Below are 20,672 nucleotides of genomic sequence, written 5' to 3' on the forward strand. Positions count from 1 at the left end.
TTAAGAAATCTTAACAAGTGCCAATTTTAGGAAGGGCCAGAAACCAAAACAAAAACTTTATAATATTACTTCTAAGCTACATTTCAAAATTGACCTAATGATGATCATAAAAAATATCATTTTTGCTTATGGAACTATTTTTGACCAAAATCTAACATGAATGTTCTGACCCTCATCCAGCCGGGTCAGCTCTTCTTAAGGATCAGGACTGGGGCTCAGTGAAACACCTGCACGAAGAGGCCACATGAACTTACCGCACAGCTCACTGATGCTGTGGTTTTCAATCTGTTTCCTCTCTCTTTCATTCTGAATAATTTCTCTGGCTATGTTTTTCAGGTTTATTATTCTTTTCTCCTACAATGTTTCATTTGGATCTCTTTTTGGATCTCCATACCGAATACTCAGGAGAGACCCTCTCCAGCACTCTGGAGCGCCTTCTTTGTGCCACTCTGTTGTCTCTGGCTGGCTGTCCCGAGTCCTAGCTGCTTTGGTCTCCCCAGATTTTCACTTCCCTGTAACTCAACCTAAGCAATCTGCCAGGTTCTGTCTCTCCAGCCTTGTGCTGCAGCCTGGAAACTCTTTCAATGTAATTAAAGCTGAGGCATTCGTAGAGTTTTATTTATTTCCTATCTTTTACGGACCGGTGTCCTCTGTTGCCTGATATTCTCAGTCTCTAACTCATATTGTCTTATTCTTCCATATTTTTGTCCATTTTCTCCCCGACGTGGGAGAGAGAATCTGGTTTGTTATTCCAGCTTAGTCAGAAGCCAAATGCCCGGGAATAGGTATCGCTCCAGGCTACCTGCCCAGTTCGACACTTTGCTGAAAGACAGCACTAAGTAGCCCACAGGTTTTACTTGTTTTCGTTTTGCACCTGGCAACGGTCAAGTGGGAACTCTGGGTTGCTGAGCTCTAATGAGTAAGTGAGGAGAGTCCACGATTTCTAATACAAGAAACAGGAGCTAAGTCAACACTTATAAAGACTGACAGCTAACCTTTTACGTATTCTATAAGGCCTATATTGTTTAAATTATTGTTATTTCCACTTCTCGTTCACCCATTCTAAGAGAAAAATATTTCTTCATGCATAAGACACCACTCATTAATCTCAAAGCAAAACAAGCTCTCTCTATAACAGAGATATGGCTACAATCACAAATGACCAAATTTAGTATCACTAATACAAAATTAGTATCACTAATACAAGGACAACTTAACCTTATTGCTACACAGTGCCACAGCAAGTACATAACACCACATGATAAAAATGTTTAACCAGCATCTGGTCAAACCTTCCCACCCCTTTTCTTTTTTAAGATTTTCCTTAGTTATTTGAGAGAGAGGGACAGATAGTGAGAGAGCATGAGCAGGGGAGAGGGAGCAGCAAACTCCCCGCTGAGCAGGGAGCCCAACGGGGGGACTCGATCCCAGGACAGGTAAGTTGTAAGACTGATCCCCTTGCAAACTGGCATCCAAGACGAAAGTCAGCTTCTTACAGAACTCGAAGGACAGCAGCTACAGTTGAGTGTCCTGATAAGAGCTGGAAGACCTAGAAGCCACTGGTCTGTTCTGTCACACAGTGACAATCACAAAACCTCCACCCCAACCCAGCGTCACCATCCCCCCACCAAAAAAAAGGTCTGGTACTCTCCCAACTGATGAAAAGTGAGACGACAGAGGCCAAAGGCTGAGATTCCACCTTCATTGCCCTGGGAAAGGAGCAGAGAACCTCTGGTGGGCTCTCCCATCTGGCCCTAGCAGCCCCGCAAGGCCGCCCCGACTGCAGGCGGTGTGGGACCCCCGCCCCACTGGTCCTGTCAGATGCTCCCATGTCTGACTGGACTGGCTCGGCAAGAGCCAGCTTCAAGGTTCCAGTCATGGCTGGTTTAGAGAAAACGAAAAACATTTAGAGTGCAGGACATTCTATAAACAACTGGCCTGAACTCTTAAAAAGCTGATGTCTAGGGCACCTGCGTGGCCAGTCGTTAAGCATCTACCTTCGGCTCAGGTCATGATTCCAGTGTCCTGGGATCAAGGCCCACATTGGGCTCCCTGCTCAGCAGGAAGCCTGCTTCTTCCTCTCCCATTCCCCTTGCTGTGTTTTCTCTCTGTATCTCTGTCAAATAAATGTCTTTTTTTTTTCTTTTTAAAAGACTTTTATTTACTTATTTGACAGACAGAAATCACAAGTAGGCAGAGAGGCAGGCAGAGAGACAAGGGGAAGCAGGCTCCCCAGTGAGCAGAGAGCCTGATGTGGGGCTCGATCCCAGGACCCTGAGATCATGACCTGAGCCGAACAAAGGCAGAGGCTTTAACCCACTGAGCCACCAGGCGCCCCCAAATAAATAAAATCTTAAAAATAAAAAAAGAGTTGATGTCATGAAAATAAGAAAAAGGTGTATGGGTTGTTACAGGAAAAAGGCAACTACATGGAAACAGTAACCAAACACAAATCACTAATTTTTATTTACTCTGGTTAAAACAAGAAGCTATAAAAGAAATTTTGGTGACAATTGGGTTAGTCTGAGTATTGATTGAGAATTAGATCTTATTTGGGATGTATCATTAATTTTCTCATATGTGACAAAGACACTGAGTTATGTAAGAAAATGTTCCCCCTTTTTTATAAACCAAGAAAACAATATAAATGTCCGTTAAACAACAAATCAGATAAATTATGACACGTTCATATACTGGAACACTATAAATCAATCAAAAAATGATTTTTGCTACTGGCAAACAGCATGAAGCAAGAAGACCCAAAATGTATTTAGAATATGATTCTACTCCCATAAAGTTCAAAATCAGGTAAACCTGAATTATGCTCTTTAGGATCACACGCAGGGGTGGTAAAACTATAAAGACAAGGAAACGATCATCACAAAGACAGAAAATTGGTTACTTTAATTGTGTTGGGAGATGGGAGTTGGGATTTAGTAAGTACTGGGGCTGGCTCGCAACACTCAATTTCTTAACCCGGTTTGTGAACAGAGGGGCGTTTGTAATATTTGTAAATCTGAGTATCTGGACCATGCACTTACCTGTAAGTATGTTTTTATTTTATAATACGAAAGTTAAAAAGGATATTATAAATTTTCAGCCAATTTATTTGACAGTGAAATGAAAGATACCAATTCCTGGAAAAATCTAACTTGTCAAAATGACTTAAGAAAAGAGAAAAATCTAACCCTTAAATTTACTTTTAAAACTGAATTGAATCAGTAATCAAAAACTTCCCACAAAGAAAATTCTAGGCTCAGATAGCTTCAATGACAAATTCAAGCAGACATTCAAACAGAGAAAGAGAGGAATAGGTCTTCAATTTGCTTCGTGACACAAGCATAACTTCGATTAATTAGTGGAATAAGAAAAAAATTACAGGCAAAATGTGCTAATAAACATAGATTTAAAATATCTAAACAAAATGTAACCAAATCAAATCTATGAATAAGAAAAAAATACACTTTTCTTTCTTTCTTATACTGAGCTGAATTAACTTCTATTTCTACATTTATCTCCTGAGAAGCAGTATGTAGGATTCACCACTTCACAGATTATGTATGATTTATAACATGTATTATTTACACTAATCAAAATATTGTGATACTCAACTCGATGTAGCTAGAGATAGTACTAGATGTATGTTCTATAGAACCATTAAGTCTCACTTTGAGGGCAAAATGAAATTTCGTATTTAAGAGAGTTTTGAGGCTAAAAAAGCACCCTATATATTGTAAGGCATTACTATTAAGATTCTAATATAATCTTTTTATTTGAGCTAAAATATAAACTCGATCAAGTCTGGTATCTTATTATTTTCTAACATATCCCAAGTGCTTAGAATTGTGCCTGGTGCATGGGAGATGCAAAGATACTTGTTGAGTGAATAATCTGTACTCACTCAGTATTTTAGTTCTAAAACCTGCACTGTCAGAATTAAAACAAGAAATTGATCCTATGTGTGAGCTTTAAATTTGTTCATTAAGGCACATCCACAAATTCAAAGGCAATGTCAACACTGATGTCTTAAAAAGGATTTTTATTTAAATTCTACTTAGTTAACATATAGTGTAGTATTATTTTATTTAAATTTTATTTTATTTATTTAAATTTTATTTTACAGATTTTATTTAAATTCTATTTAGTAAAATCGTGTAGTATTAGTTTCAGGGGAAGAATTTAGTGACTGGTCAGTTGCACACAACACCCAGTGCTCATCACAACTGCCCTCCTTAATGCTCATTGCCTGTCTAGCCCATCCCCCCACCAACTTCCCCTCCAGCAACCCTGTTTGTTCCCTACTGTTAAGAATCTCTTATGGGGGGTGCCTGGGTGGCTCAGTGGGTTAAAGCCTCTGCCTTCGGCTCGGATCATGGTCCCAGGGTCCTGGGATCGAGCCCCGCGTCGGACTCTCTGCTCCGCAGGGAGCCTGCTTCCTCCCCTCTCTCTCTCTCTGCCTTCCTCTCTGCCTACTTGTGATTTCTCTGTCAAATAAACAAAATCTTTAAAAAAAAAAAAAAGAATCTCTTATGGTTTGCCTCCTTCTATTTTTATTTTATTTTTCCTTCTCTCCCCTATGTTCATCATACCGTATTTGTTGGGGCACCTGGGTGGCTCTGTTCAGTTAAGTATCTGACTTTGGCTCAGGTCATGGTCTCAGGGTCCTGGGATGGAGTCCTGTGCCTGCTCCAGCAGAGAGTCCACCTGTCCCTCTTCCTTTGTCCCTCCCCCAGCTTATGCTCTTTCTCAAGTAAGTAAAATCTTTTTTTTTTTTTTTAAAGACCTCACATGGTATCTTTCTCTGACCGATTTTGCTTAGCATAGTACACTCCAGTTCCATCCATGTCATTGCAATTTCAAGATTTCATTCTTTTTGATGGCTGCATAATATTCCATTGTACATGTATACCACCTCTTACTTAGCCATTCATCAGTTAATGGACTTTTGGGTTCTGTGTTCTGGGTACTGTGGATAATGCGGCTATAAACACTGGGGTGCATGTACCCCCTTCAAATCAGCATTTTTGTATCCGTTGGATAAATACCCAGTAGTGCAATTGCAGGGTCATAGGGTAAGTCTTATTTTTAACTTTTTGAGGAACCTCCATACTGTTTTCCAGAGTGGCCATACAAGTTTGCATTCCTAACAACAATGTGAGAAGGTTCCCCTTTCTCCACATCCTCACCAACATCTACTGTTTCCTGAGCTGTTCATTTTAGTCATTCTAACTGGTGTGAGGTGATATCTCATTGTGACTCTGATTTTATTTCCCTGATGAGTGATGTCGAGCATTTTCTCATGTGTCTATAAGCTATCTGTTGTGTTCTTTGCAGAATTCTGTTGTTTTCTGCCAATTTCTTAACTGATTTTTTATTTTTTGAGTGTTGAGTTTAAGTTCTTTATAGATTTTGGATACTAGCCAGAAGAAGGGATTATTTTTAAAAAAGAAAAATAGGGGCGCCTGGGTGGCTCAGTGGGCTAGGGCCTCTGCCTTCGGCTTGGGCTGTGATCCCAGAGTCCTGGGATCGAGCCCCGCATCGGACTCTCTGTTCAGCGGGGAGCCTGCTTCCCTTCCTCTCTCTCTGCCTACCTGTGATCTCTGTCAGATAAATAAATAAAATCTTAAAAAAAAATCTTCCTAATTCTCTTTTAAATAATAAGGAACTTAAATTTAGGCTGACTTCATCTTTTGAACTTGTAACTCAAGTTATAAGTTCCTACCACTGAAGAAAAGCTCACCGTTACAACACTCAATTATCCTAAATCTTTAGATCTGTTTGCTTCAATCTAATAAAATGTTTTCAGATTTTATATTAAGGCTGATTACTAAATTATGATAGCCATGAAAAAGTTTACAAGTATATTTAGAACACTTTATGTTTAAAAAATATGTAAAAATATATTTTTTAAAAAGCCCATTATTTTTGACAATGACTCTTAAAATGAAGTCATATCAGGGTGCTTGGGTGGCTCAGTGAGTTAAGCCTCTGCCTTCAGTTTAGGTCATGATCTCAGGGTCCTGGGATTGAGCCCCGCATCAGGCTCCCTGCTCAGCAGGGGGCCTACTTCCCCCTCCCCCTCTGCCTGCCTCTCTGCCTACTTGTGATCTCTCTGTCAAATAAATAAATAAAATCTTTTTTTAAAAAATGAAGACGTCTCTATTAATTACCTTGCGCAACCAAATGCCATGAGTCGATACTTGTTATTTACTGCTACACAAGTTCCATCAACAACATCTTGTGGCCAAACTCCATGAAGCTGCTGTAATAAAGAAAAATAATGAAGGTTTTAAAAGTCCAAATAAGCTGTAATTAGTATAATTTTCCTTCATTAAACATACTGTTTCATTCAACAAGTATTCAATAAGTGAATGAAACTATTAAGCTTATATGTTATTTTTTTTTACTATAGAAAACAGAATAGATTCAGCTCTACCATCTGTTTTTTATTTGTCAAATCAAGGATATCTTAGATTATAAATTCTAAGGCAAAGATCATCATGACTATTAGTTTAATAAGCACAAAAACACAGCACACTGCAATATAGCACTTTCTTTTTGGATGATCACAATAATAAACACTATAAGATCCAATACTGTAGACTTTATTTAATCCCCAAGTGAGCTATATAATCAATTATCTAAATGTGGCATATTTATTTCCTTTTCTGTAGGAATTTTGTTTTTCAAAAAAACAACAAACTATTTTAGATGATAAAAAAGTGGTAAAGGTAGCACTGAGCATTATTTCCCCGAACCACTGCTTAGATTAAAATTAACTGATTTCTGAGGCAAGTGTTTTCCAGGGGCCCACTATTCACCCAGCACTGTTTAAGGTGTTAAGGATGTGGCACGTACTCAAAAATGCCAAAATCTTTGCCTTCTATTTGTTAGGAGGCTGTCAAGTTAAAATAAAAATTGTACAGTGTTGTAGAGACTGATAAATACTACAGAAAAAAATAATAAAGCAATCATAGGAAACAGTATGGGAGAAGGATACAATATTAAACAGTTTTTCCCATGCAGGTGTATTTTGAGGAAAGTACTCAAGAAGATATACCAAGTACAAAGGCCCTACTGTGTAGCATTTCTGGCATGTTCAGTGTAGATCAAAGAAGCCCGAGCACATGGAGTGGAGAGCAAGGAGGGAAGGAGAAGTCACAGAAGAGGAGATCACAGATGTAAAACGAGGCCAAATTTACAGGGCTTTAAAAGCCACAATAAAAATTTCCTTGGCTTTTCCTTTAATTTACATATAGGGAATCACTGAAGTATCTTCAATTTTTAATAAGTTTTCCATTATGAATAATACATTAGAGAAGAATACAAAAAGTCAAGACTGCACATCTCAGTAATATCCCAAAGCAGACCTTGTGGAATTAGCGAGCACTCAGGCCAAGAATGATCAGAATCTAAAAGCCCCCAACAGGTTCCTCCTGATCAATACCCCCTCACCCCACAGAAGTAACCAATATCCAGACTTGATTGGTAATCACGTCCTTCTTTTCCTTTAGACCAAGAATATGCGACCATATAAACTCTAATTAAAATGGCCTATATTTCTATTTTTAATTTTACATAAAATCATAGCACATATTCTTTCATGTCCAGCTGCTTTCCCTTAGCACATCTGTGAGAACCATCAAGTCACCATGTACAGCTCTGCTGTTCATGCTCACTGTGACCTCACACACTGGGCTTAGCTCACTGGGCCTCTGCCCCCTTGCCAGGTAATTCTTTGCAGACTTGCTAGCTCTCCAAAGTCTTGAGGCACATTAAAAAATTTTTTTCTCCAGCTTTTCTAGTTGTCTTCAGTAGGTTTGTCCTAATTATCTAGTACTATTAGAGGGTTCTGAGCAGAAGAGTGGCATAATCTGACATATTTTAATACATCTGTTAAATGCATCAAAAATGCCAAACAACATTTTTACAAAGCATCTAAATAATGCATGCATGCATATATATATATATATGAAACATATAAATAGGTCATTATTTTATTTCCCAATTACCAATAATAAACATACATATTTCCCTAATTTATATTTTCTAACTTATTTGATAATGCCCATCTGCTCTTCATTATTTTAAAAAATTCTTAGTTTCCTGGAAAATTTTCTTGAAACAAATACTAATAAAAAATGATAAAAGCTATGGGGCGCCGGGATGGCTTAGTCAGTTAAGCAACTGCCAAAGGTCATGATATCAGGGTCCTGGAATCAAGTTCTGTATTGGGCTCCTTGCCCAGCACGGAGGCTGCTTCTCCCTCCAACTGCAGTGTCCCCTGCTTGTACGTACTCTCTGACAAATAAAATTTTAAAAAAATAAATAAATAAATAAAAGATAAAAGCTGATACTCAGAATTGAGCCACCTTTTCAGCCTTTTGTTTTCAATAAAAACATTTAAATCCCAAACATAATTACAAATATACCTTGTAAAAAATTAAATTCTTCAAAAGTTTATTTTTGTTTTTATATACTGACATATTACCACAAATGTACTATTTAATACTTCACGATGTGAATAAAGATGATAATGAAAAACAGTTTTAGGGATATTAAAGCTGATACTACACAGAAAACAATATGCCCTTAAAAACTTAGAATCTGGGGCACCTGTGGGTGGCTCAGCAGGTTTAGCATCTGCCTTCAGCTCAGGTCATGATCTAGGGGTCTTAGGATTGAGCCCCATGCAGGGCTCCCTGCTCAGGAGGGACAAGTCTCCCTCTTCCTTTGCCCTCCCCCTGCTCATGCTCTCTCTTTCTCTTTCTAAAAACAAACAAAAACTTACAATCTTTTCCAGTTAAAGAGAGTACACTGAATGTGAATACTTAGCTTCTCTGACTCTTAAAGCCCCAAGTTTTCTAACAGAGAAGATTTTTTCAACAGCATAAACTGACAAGGACAATGAAAAGGAGAGGAGGAAGTATGAGAACATTTTAAAAGCTAGGTAGCATATGGAGGAGTAGAATCCTTCACCTGCATTCAAGAATGTTGAGAAACAACTAAATTAACATTGTAGGATGCAAAAAAGGCTTGAGGATTGAGATTTCTCATAAAGGTTGAACTAAAAGTAATAGGACTTTCAGATTTTTAAAGCCTGTTTAGGCAACAGCTGGGTTCCCATAATATCTTCACAATCTGAGCAGCTAAGAAATAACTCACCTTCCCTCCAACAGAAAACTGGAGATTTTTCTTCAGAGAAAAACAAAATAAAAAACCCTAGTGGTCTCTGGACCGACCACACTGACAACACAGATAAGTGAATTCAGATCCTCTAACACCACCATAACTTAAAACCCAGAATATTGGGCCAGCCAGATATATAGTCTCTGGAAAAAACTACAGGACTCTCTTCCGATGAGCACTGGACATAGGAAAGGAAAGGACACAATCTAGTTAGCTCACCCTATGGTGAAGAACAGGGTCAACCAAACCCATCAAAATCCACACAGCTTTCAGTGCATCCAATTTTTACTCTGGGTCTCTGTCACAGCAACCAAATTAATATATTAACTTATCATATGTTAGTCATTAACTTTGAAAAGATCACATACAACTAAAGGAAAGAAGCAAATCCTCAAGTGATAGATGATGAAAACCCAAAAGTACAACTGTTAAAGGTACAGTGAGCAAGCAGTTCAGTCTGGAGCAATCCAGAAGCTTCCAAAAGAAATTTCTTCAAGAAGATGAAACAAAGAGAACGTCTAATGTGTCTGAAAGAATTGAGAAGATATCTACACAAACCACAGACAATCTGGGGTTGAGTTAGTGTTAAGTACATAAAAAATAAACAAAAAACAAACAATTATTAATTTCCAGTGGAAAGGGAAATGTGCAGGAAAGAAAAAATAATCAAAACATATCACATGGCTTAGGATTTATAAAGCAATAACAATATAAATAATGAATAGTAATTGATCAAAATTATAGTAACTACTAGGAAGATAGGAAGAATATATGAATGTGCTAGCAACAGGGAAACAAATGGTCTTTTCCTGCAGCAGAAGTCAATAAACAGCCTAAAAACTAAAAGTTAAAGAAAACACTCAGAGTGGTAAAGATAGATAACAAAATAACCAGTGAAAAAAAATAAAATGGTTGTCTCTGAGAATGGAAAGTGGAGGTGAAGGGAGCAGGAAATAGCGAAGCGAACTATCATTTTTCTTCAACATATCTAATAGAATTGTCTACTTGTATTATTTTAAGTATTATATATATTACTTTGACTTAAAAATTAGTTAACAATAACCCTAAAATCTTAAATAAGAAAGTAGGGGAGGGACTTAACAACAAAACTAAAATTAATAAATGTAAAATAAAGAAAATAAACATTCCATAGTAAATTTACCTCTGCAGTAAATCTACTTGACACTGGTGTAATAAATCCAATTTTACCATCATTAAACACAACAGCAAACCCATCAAGTGTGGCGCAGTATTCCATGTCTCTGATGTGCACATCAGCAAAACCCAGGAATGAACCTGCTGATGAAAACACAAGCACATGAAACGTGAATATAAGTACAGTAAATAACGCTTTCACATTTTTGTTTGCAAACCCTGTAAGAACAGTTAAAAGGGCAAAAATAATGATCTAAGAATACCAAACTATTAAAACATTCCTTCCTACACACACACACACACACACACACACACACACACACACACTCCCCCTGTATAATTAATTTCAAAATAGAAAAATCAATATTCACCTATAGCAAATATCTAAGCAGATTATATCAAACATTAAACATCAGGTTCTACCCCATGCAGAAGGTATAACTACCTCTAGATGATTGCAGATCTACTGAAAAAGGTACTGTGCAAAGATTAATAGCCTTCCTTCCATTTGTCATTCCTTCCCAGTGAATAAGATGAAGCAGGCCATCAGAAGTAGCTACGAGGAGATCCTCCAGCACAGACTGCAAACTGAAGGGAGATAAGCAATTTAGAACCAATTACCTGTTAAGCGAGCATACTGGAAAAGCAGTGAGTTATGAATGTGATTGCTCTGGAGCCTATTCAAAGAGAGAGGATCATGAACCAACTTACAAAACTGTTATTCATCTGTAACTTAGCTGTCTAGTAGGTTCACCTATATGTAATTTGATCTAGAATCAGAAATTCTGGAAAAAATAAAAGACTGTGGGCATTCATTGTCACAAACTTGATCAACCAGTTTTCTAAAAAACTAGAAATACTGAAATAGCATATTCAAAGATGGAAGGATAAATGAAAGCGGACAAGAAAGGAAAAAGACAAGAAAATAATAAAAAGAAAAACTTATGGGGCGCCTGGGTGGCTCAGTGGGTTAAAGCCTCTGCCTTCGGCTCAGGTCATGATCCCAGGGTCCTGGGATCGAGCCCCGCATCGGGCTCTCTGCTCGGCAGGGAGTCTGCTTCCTCCTCTCTCTCCCTGCCTGCCTCTCTGCCTACTTGTGATTTCTATCTGTCAAATAAAATAAATAAAATCTTTAAAAAAAAATAAAGAACAACTTATGACAGGCTGACAATCTGGAGCTAAAAGCAGAGGTAGCAATCCTCTAGCCCCGGCCAACAGAACCTTCTGCAGTGATGGAAATGCTCTGCATCTGTGCTATTGAACATGGTAGCCAACAGCCCCATGTGCGGGCTGTATACCTGAAATATGGCTACTGTAACCAAAGAACATAACTGTTGTATTTTTTCAGTGTTCCAAGATTCATTGTTTATGCACCAACCCAGTGCTCCACACAATAGGTTAACTTTGTTTACTTTTAACTACTTCAAATGAAGTTCCTTGACTATAATTCAAATGAAGTTCCTTGAATTATAGTCAAGGAACTTCATTTGACTAGAGGCTACTTTACTGGCACCCATAGTTCTAGATCCCAGTATTTCTAGAGCATCACTGAGCCTCACGTTCATTCGCACAACAAGCCATCTATAAAGCCCACACTCTATGACAGGTGCTATGCTCTGCATTAAAATTAGTAAATGATTTTTGAAATTTTGAGGTGGAAAAAAAAAAAAAAGTTTCTCCTTTCAGAAGCCTGCTCGGTTGATGAGAGGTAATTATAGAGTATGATCCCAGCACTTAACTTATTTACAGAGATTTAACATATACTTACCTAATGGCAAATAAATGCTCACTTTGCTTACTCTTGTGTGCCCAACCCTTAAGGCAGTGCTAGTTGTATTTGGTACTAAACGCTTGCGGGAGGCAGCAGAAAGGAGAAAGGAAAAGGAAAGGGGAAAGGTACCGGCACAGAGAAAGAAAAGGGGAACCAGTGGAAACTGCTCTATCAAGGAAGCCAAGGGAGTAAGTTGGACTGAAGAAAGAGTAGTCAAGAGCATCGAATGCTTGGGGCGCCGAGGTGGCTCAGCTGGTTAAGCATCTGCTTTCCTCTCAAGCCATGATCCAAGGAGGCCAGCGTCAGGCTCCCAGTTGAGCGGGGAGCCTGCTTCTCCCCCTTTCGGCGGCTCCCTCCGCTTGTGCTCTCTCAAAGAAATAAAATCTTTAAAATATTAAAGTATCAAATGCTCGAATGAAAACATGAAAAATGTGATGTGCCTATAATATATGCTATTATATACTATTAAGTGTGAAGAGTCTATTTCAGAAATATTGTAATGCATACTGTCAGGGGAAGGGAAAGTTTGCAATATTTTAATTCTTACAGTAAACCTTCAATTCTTTACAAGTGGACTTCAATGACTCATTCCCCAAGGAGTTCAGACACTGAAGAACTGATTGTGTTTTCTTCTCTACTATAAAAATATTAAAAAGAATAGAATAAGATGTGACCTTACGCAGTTCCATTTCTTCAACTTCAGAGTATTTTGTAATCAAGGGAGTTTATGGAAGTTTTACCTCTGAAGTATTTATTTTTCCCCTTCAGATTATATTTTAGTGTAAAATTTATATGTAACATGTGGTGAATATAATATAAAAAATGTATGTTTTAGATCTGCTACATGTCAAGAGAAGCAGTTTAGCGGGACAGTCACTGTTGTACCAGTGACCTTCAGTTTGCAGGAGTCAGCCTAGGTTTTCCCCAACTACATCCTCCTTCTCCCCACTCCTACTTCCACAGCAGAATCACTGCATATGACAAGAACAAGATTGGGGTCACCCTGCAGTAATTTAACTGCCTACCAAGCAAAACTCAGTGCTCTTCTGACAAAGTTAACAGAATTCAGAAACTCCACATTGTCATCCACAGTGCTAGGATAAAGAAATTACCAGCTGTGTGAAGAAACAGCAAAATGTGACCCAGAGTCAAAAGAAAAATCTACCCATATAAATAGCATCCATTAATCCCGACGTTGGAATTAAAAGATCATACCGTTAAACTATAATAAACATCATGAAGAATCCAGAGGAAAAGAGAAGATCCTCCTCATTCAACTGAAAGTAAACAAACTCACTAAAACAAAGGCTGGTATGAATTGTTAAAATACGGAGTATTTCCACAAAGGTAGCAAAAAGGCCTCAGTCCATGCCACGTGAGTATGTGCCCAGTGGCTGCCAGTGTCACAAAGACCGAACAACTAAAGGATTAATTCTCGGCACAAGGGGATATATCAGGATTCTGTATTGATCAATACTATCACATTTCTTATCACCCTCCCCTGGTTTTTAAGTATTTTGAAAGTCACCCCTAAGTATAAATATACACAAAATATACATAAATGTATTCTAAGTTACACCTTCAGAGAGCCTCCCCAATCTGACTTCATGGGCTTTTTAACAGATAACTGATATGCCAGAGGAGCCTTTTCCCCCCCTTAATTTAGGATCTTAGAAGCTAACAGTAGGATCCTGAAAGCAGATTACCATTTCTGATTAATCAAATATTATTAATGGGAAATATCTAATTCATAATTATCAATTCTGAAGTATGTAAATGTATTTAATGGCCTAACAAATATTAAAGGCTAACACCAGAGAAGTGGTGATTTTTTTAAAAAGATTTTTTATTTAATTATTTGAGAGAGAGAGAGTGAGAGCGAGCATGAGAGGTGAAAAGGTCAGAGAGAGAAGCAGACTCCTGAGCTGGGAGCCTGATGCATGCAGGACTCGATCCTGGGACTCCAGGATTGTGACCTGAGCAGAAGGCAGTTGTTTAACCAACTGAGCCACCCAGGCACCCGTAACAAATATTAAATACTATATATTACATAGGGCTCTTCTAAGTGCCAGGGAGAAGGATATGGAATAAACTGTGGTATTTACTAGTATGTATTATGTAGAATTAGAGAAACAGATTAAGAGTTTTAATTATATATTATATTAGTACTTCTCACCTTCGAAACATTCTGGATCCTCAAATAATGACAAATGTTGGATGCTTATCACTAATCCTATTCTTTCTTCAAGCAAAAACTAAAATATGGCAAAGGTCTTGCCATATTATGCCCATAAGCAATAGTTTAATCATTATCTCTAATTACATATGACTTCTATTTTTGGTTGTGGGCAGGAAAATAGTTGGTTATAAAGTCCAAATAGCATGTCTTCTACCTTAATGCAGGATCACACAGCTGATCTCTAATCATATTTCCAAAAAGTATGTATTACAGGTACTAATAATAATACTTCTCTAAAATGCAATTATTTTTCTCAAGTTTTGAGAAAAATCTTAGAGATTTCCAGTCACCTAAACTTGTATATTCGAAAGTAGCAGCCTCTGCCTTCGGCTCAGGTCATGATCTCAGGGTCCTGGGATCCAGCATTTGGGCTCTCTGCTTGGCAGGGAGCCTGCCTCCCCCTCTGTCTCTGCCTGCCTCTCTGCCTACTTGTGATCTCTCTGTGTCAAATAAATAAACAGAATCTTTAAAACAAACAAACAAACAAAAAACCCTCTCTCTACTTCTCCCTGTGCCCCTCCATCCCCATTAAAGAAAAAAAAAGCCATCATTTTTTCTATAGATGCATGTTGTTCGCATTGTGTAAAAGTAAGAAAATTTATTTAAATAGCTCCCTACTGACTGACATTTAGGTAGTTTTTGATCTTTTGTTACTGTAAACAATGAAAAACCCTATAAGCATGTAATTTGAAATATTTGTAGGATTAATTCCTAGAAAGAGAAATGCTGGACACGGACCATGAATATATGCAACTTTGACAGACCTTGCCTAATCAATTTCCATACACACTGTATAAATTAACACTCCCACAACCAACTTATAAAGTTCTCCTCAACCTGATCTCTCCAACAGCAGTATGTTACCTAACTGTTCATATGTAGAAGTCACTTATTTAATCTCCTAAAGGAGACTAAGGAGAGGTACTATGTAATGTATTAACTGGAATATAGACAATGAAACTGTTTATATTGTGTCCATTTGTTCTATTGTCTTTTTCTCACCACAGGAAATCTTTATGTGTTGTGAAAACTTGCCTTTTGATATATTCACTGACAGTTATTTCCTTGTTTTCACAATTTATGCTGTTTTTTAGGTACCTCTGAAACCATTTATGGTGTTTTTTTCCCCCTAGTTTCTTTTTTTAACTTTTATATAATCTAATTTATCAATGTTCCCTTTCATAAGAAGTTATCTGCAGACATTTGGGAAGAAGATTTTAATGACTCCTAACAAAATGAATTTTGAATTAGAATACCTCTTTTGGCTAGTATTTATCATTTTTTTAAAAGCAAGTGTTATCAATAAAGATAAATATTGGCCATTTTGATGCACAGAAGGCTGGAATATCACCACTATAATTTCATGAATATATATGCGTGGAAACAAAAACAGTGAAAAGTTCTTGGAGTTCAATGTTAACTCCGGATTCAGTTAAAAAGAATTATTAAAAAAGAAAAGATACTGTAGTAAAAAAACTTTAAGTTAAAAAATATACTTGTGGGGCGCCTGGGTGGCTCAGTGGGTTAAGCCACTGCCTTCGGCTCAGGTCATGATCTCAGGGTCCTGGGATCTGAGTCCCACATTGGGCTCTCTGCTCTGCAGGGAGCCTGCTTTCTCCTCTCCCTCTCTCTGCCTGCCTGTCTGCCTGCTTGTGATCTCTGTCTGTCAAATAAATAAATAAAATCTTAAAAAAAAAAAAACTTGTAATAAGATCCACACATCATAGACAACTAAAATGTCAAATGCAAAGCAATTAATGAAATAAAGCCAAATTACATACACACTTATTTTTTCTACCAATGGCTATAAAATATTTTTTTGTATTTGGTATTTCTGGGCTTCTTATTCATACTAAAATCAGAAAGCTTAACTTTCAGGGCGGCTGGGTGTCTCAGTAGGTTAAAGCCTCTGCCTTTGTCTCAGGTCATGATCTGAGAGTCCTGGGATCGAGCCCCGTATCGGGCTCTCTGCTCAGCAGGGAGCCTGCTTCCCCCTCTCTCTCTGCCTGCCTTTCTGCCTACTTGTGCTCTGTCAAATAAATAAATAAAATCTTAAAAGAAAAAAAGGAAGCTTAACTTTCATCCAAGTATCCACATATTTCCCAAAATCTTTGAAGGTTTTGGAAACAAAGACACTTTTTCTTTTCCTCAATTTATGTGATTTTTATCAGTATCAATTCAAGTAATATGCACTATGTTGTATCATTCAAATAATTTCAGACTTACCAAAAACTCTAAATTTCTGAATAAAATTATGGTTGGTATACTCAATTTATAGGCTTTATGAAATAACTGAAGTATAATAATGTATCATCTAAGGGTTAATCAAGAATTTAGAGCTAAAAAAAATTATCCTCAGTGGACAAAAAATGAGATCAACTTTCCTATTGGTCATGTGATTAACCAACTTTATTACATATTGTCATCACAAAATGCTAAATTTAACCAAAGTACTATACCTCATGATGGGTGCTTGCAAATCCAGTATTTTCCTCATTTCTAAATTTAATGCTGGAGCACATTGTTCTTCCTTAAAATGGGGTGTCCCCTTCATTTGTGGACTTCCTCTAAAAAAATAAATAGCAAATATACCATATTAAAAAGAAAGATATTGAATTCTCCACTTTGTGACTCATATATACCTATACCCAATCAGATAAAGTAAACATAAACAAACTTAGAAATCAGGCATTATTTATTAATCCTTTAGCTTCTCAAATGAAAAGCAGACTTAAATTCCATTATAGCAGAGATACCAATTAGAACAATGAGTCTAACCAAGGTAATTTGTGTTGGGGAAGTAGGAGTAGAGGGAGAAGAGCAAAGAATCTTAGGACACACACACACACTAAAAGCAAATTCTTAGACAACCAAAAGACATTTCTAAGTGACTGATGGCTCTTTCGGAGGTGGGCATCTATGGAAAGTATACACCTTCCCACCTAGGGCATGTCTTCAGTGATCCAAATCCTCACCTCCTCTTACCCTACACCACCCCTCGTCCTTGATTCCCCTATCCTTTGGGAATGTATCAGAATTAAGGTCAATTCAGGCATGCAACAGGAAATAATTCACATAAACCTTGGTAATAAACAGCATAAAATGGCTAAATCTGATAGCTCCCTCGTATCAAATGTCTAACCAAGAGTGGTTATTACGTCAACGGCAACATTGCTGAGCTGCCACACCCAACCCCTCTGAAGGACTATTCAGTAGTTTTGGAATCTATCTCTATGTGACGTGGGGCCATTCCTTCTCAACTCCTGTGCTGGGGTTCCACGGCTGTCTCCTCCCTTATTATCACCCGTCACTTACTCTTGGCAACAATGAGTCTGCCATTTCTCCCTCCCCAGTCACCTATACTATTAAAATTAAGTGTTAACAGTCTAACATGTTCGACAGCTTTTTTTTTTTTTTTTTTGATACTTGTCTGCTTACTTTCTGGTTTTAGATTATTTTCCATATAGAAGTTTGAGGCGCTTTATCTTTTCTGCTACAGCCATGACCTGGAATATTTGATTCCCTCTGTATGCCTGAATGGCTAAACTGGTTAAAGTTAAATTGCAGAGGTTCCTGTTCAATTAATGCGCTTGCTGTGAGAGCCGCCAAGGAGGACCCCGGGAGTTATTAGCTTACAGAACTCATATCTGGACTGCTAATCACACACACACGCACGCCCGCACGCACGCACTATAATGAATTTCCTGAGACATTCTTCTCATACGTCTAGTTTTCAAGTTATTTCTCAAACTAATGCATACACATAATTTAAACAAATAGTGCTAGAAAGCTTATGACAAAGGAAAAAACCAGAAGTATTCTTCGATTAGGACATAAGCAGCTTCAGTACTTTTACCAATTACCTTCTTCTATTTACCCTCATGTTTTTCCATAGTACCTTCACACTGTTCTGGCATCATTATTCAGGTATTATCTACTAACTTCTCATTCTCTCCTTTCCCCTCATCCTCCTAACATAATTATACAGAAAGTTTTTCACTATGATGGTTAAATAATTTTTATTTCAAGAAGTACTGAGTGATTAGGGCCATCTGGGTGGCTCAGTTAAGAGTGAGACTCTTGGTTTCAGCTCAGGTCATGATCTCAGGGTCAGGAGATCAAGCCTCATGTCCAACCCCGTCCCAGGTGTGGAGCCTGCTTGAGATTCCCTCTCCCCCTCTGCTCCACTTGTCATCTGTCTCTCTCTCCATAAATAAATAAAGGTATTCAGTGACTACATTTCTTTTCTTACATAGCTTGTTAATCTTCCTGAAGTTTTACTCCACGCTTTCATTTGCTTGGTTTTCTTTAAACTTTCACCAAAGTCTTCTCAGACTCCTTAACAGCTCTGACAAAAACAACACTTACCATTGCACGTGCTCAAACCTGTCCCGTAACTCATTACTTCCTTCTTCCCCCCAGGCATCCCTCCTCGGTGCCCGCTGTCCTGTCCTCCGAAGTGTAATGCACAGCTATCATCTCGATAGTCTCCTTTGTCATTTCTTTGCTTCTCTCCTATGAGCCCTTATTTTATTTTTTGTATTCCTCTTACTTGGGTCATGTATTATGGCTTCCTGGAAGGGTGTATGTGGTATAAATTTATAACTTTCAAGTCTGAAATGTCTTTATTTTGACACCTGAATGAGTATTTTGGTATAAAATTTTAGGCTGCACATCCCAACCCAAAACAATGCTCATGCAATGCAATTTATTACATCAGAAGATTTTTATAATCAAAATATGCATTACAAGAAATAAAATATTGTGCAGCCAGAAAAAAAAAAAAAAAAAAAAAGGCAATGTGGAAGAACACTTTCAACTTCTTGGAATGATCTCCAGGATCTCTTGTGGAGTGAGAAAACTTAAAGTGCAAAACACTAATCTGCTATATCTGGACGACAGCGCAGGAAATACAAATGTTTAAGTGCATGTGCTCATATTTTAAAAATGAAAAGGATGGCCAAAACTACAACGAAAATGGCTATCTCCAATGGAAGACAGAATACAGGGTAAAGAATGCTACATTTTTTAAAACTTTGGGACATGAAAATATTTCATGTAATAAACCAAATTAAAATTAAAATCAACAACAAAATAAAAAAAACCCAATCTCTAAAAACAGAAAAGGAACTTAACTGCATATCAAGCTAGCAGGACAAATAAGCAAATTTTATTCTGTACTGAGCAAACAGCATAAATAAGATTTCAAATAGTATTGTGTGCACTCTGGGTGGGAAATCTCCTAAGGATCCAAATCCTCAAAGAATCAAACTGTATTTAGTAATAATATTGTTACAATAATAGTGATATTATTTTTGGAATTACTATGTATACAATAGGATAAAGCAATTAAGAAATTATGTTTACATTATTAGGAACCAAGGTTATCAATAAAATATACAAATATATTAAATATACAAATATAAAACTAGAGAACTAAAACTTTAACTTTTAAAATTTTTTAAAATTTCAAAGCTTTTAAAACCTTTGACTCTTAGCTTAATCTTTAATTTGCATTAAAGGTTTCAGTATTAACTCACAATAAAATTATCTCTTTGTAAAAGTTACTTTCTATCTCTGTATGCTAAAAGGCCCTAAAAGCAAATACAACCAAATAACAATCAGCATCACGTCCTGGTCTTCAAAATACCATTTTGCACGGAAAGAAACCAAAGCTCTTTGGAGGGCTGACTTACTCAGAGACAGGGGCAAGATATGTTAATATAAGCCTTGGGTCTGACAGCAAGGATGTCATTTAAATACCACCATTTTTAAGGGCTCCCCCCACAAGCTGAAGATGTGACAATCTGATTTGAAAGAATGACTGCAATTAATAAGAACTCAAAAATGTAAAAACTCCTGCAGTTACAGTAATACTAAACACACTCATTAGCTGGTGACCTCTGGAAGTTCTGAGAACACAACTCAGTACTGTGAGAAAAGGTAAAGAAGCATCTCTTCTGTTTTTCCTAAATGCACTACATTTCAGGGTAAACATCAAACAGATAATGAAAGTTCTTTTTTACATAACGACAGCTACGGAATGCAGAAGGAATGGTAGAATTTTAAAAAAATCACAATTTTGTTATCCCCATCAAAACAACAAATCCAGGAAATTAATAAAATGAATAAATCCACATAAAACCATTATGTAAAAAGCAGAAACTTAAGACCTATCCACCAAATGCAAGAGATTCTGGTCTGAAGAAACCAATTCCTAAGAAGACAGCCTTGTGTTAAAATAAAGAAAACACAAAGTATTTGATGATATTAATAAATTATTAATTTTGTTAGATATAATAAGATTATAGCTTTATT

General features: G+C 37.2%; 1 protein-coding gene across 7 annotated transcripts in view; it reads right to left on the reverse strand.

The window, feature by feature from the left end:
* RIC1 (RIC1 homolog, RAB6A GEF complex partner 1) overlaps positions 1–20,672 on the reverse strand; it is a 142,625-nt gene that overhangs the window by 40,525 nt on the left and 81,428 nt on the right. For 4 of the 7 annotated variants that reach the window (XM_082694269.1, XM_082694268.1, XM_082694266.1 and 1 more), the window contains 4 exons: positions 16,814–16,921; positions 10,790–10,932; positions 10,352–10,485; positions 6,171–6,262 (listed from right to left, as the gene is read on the reverse strand). In XM_082694269.1, the coding sequence (XP_082550395.1) occupies positions 6,171–6,262; positions 10,352–10,485; positions 10,790–10,932; positions 16,814–16,908 (464 nt within the window). In that variant the 5' untranslated portion in view covers positions 16,909–16,921. Of the gene's footprint in view, positions 1–6,170; positions 6,263–10,351; positions 10,489–10,789; positions 10,933–16,813; positions 16,922–20,672 lie in introns of all 7 variants that reach the window. The other 3 variants (XM_082694267.1, XM_082694264.1, XM_082694263.1) reach the window with 1 other exon arrangement.

Source organism: Mustela nivalis (genome assembly GCF_964662115.1).
Source record: "Mustela nivalis genome assembly, chromosome: 13".
NCBI lineage: Eukaryota > Metazoa > Chordata > Mammalia > Carnivora > Mustelidae > Mustela > Mustela nivalis.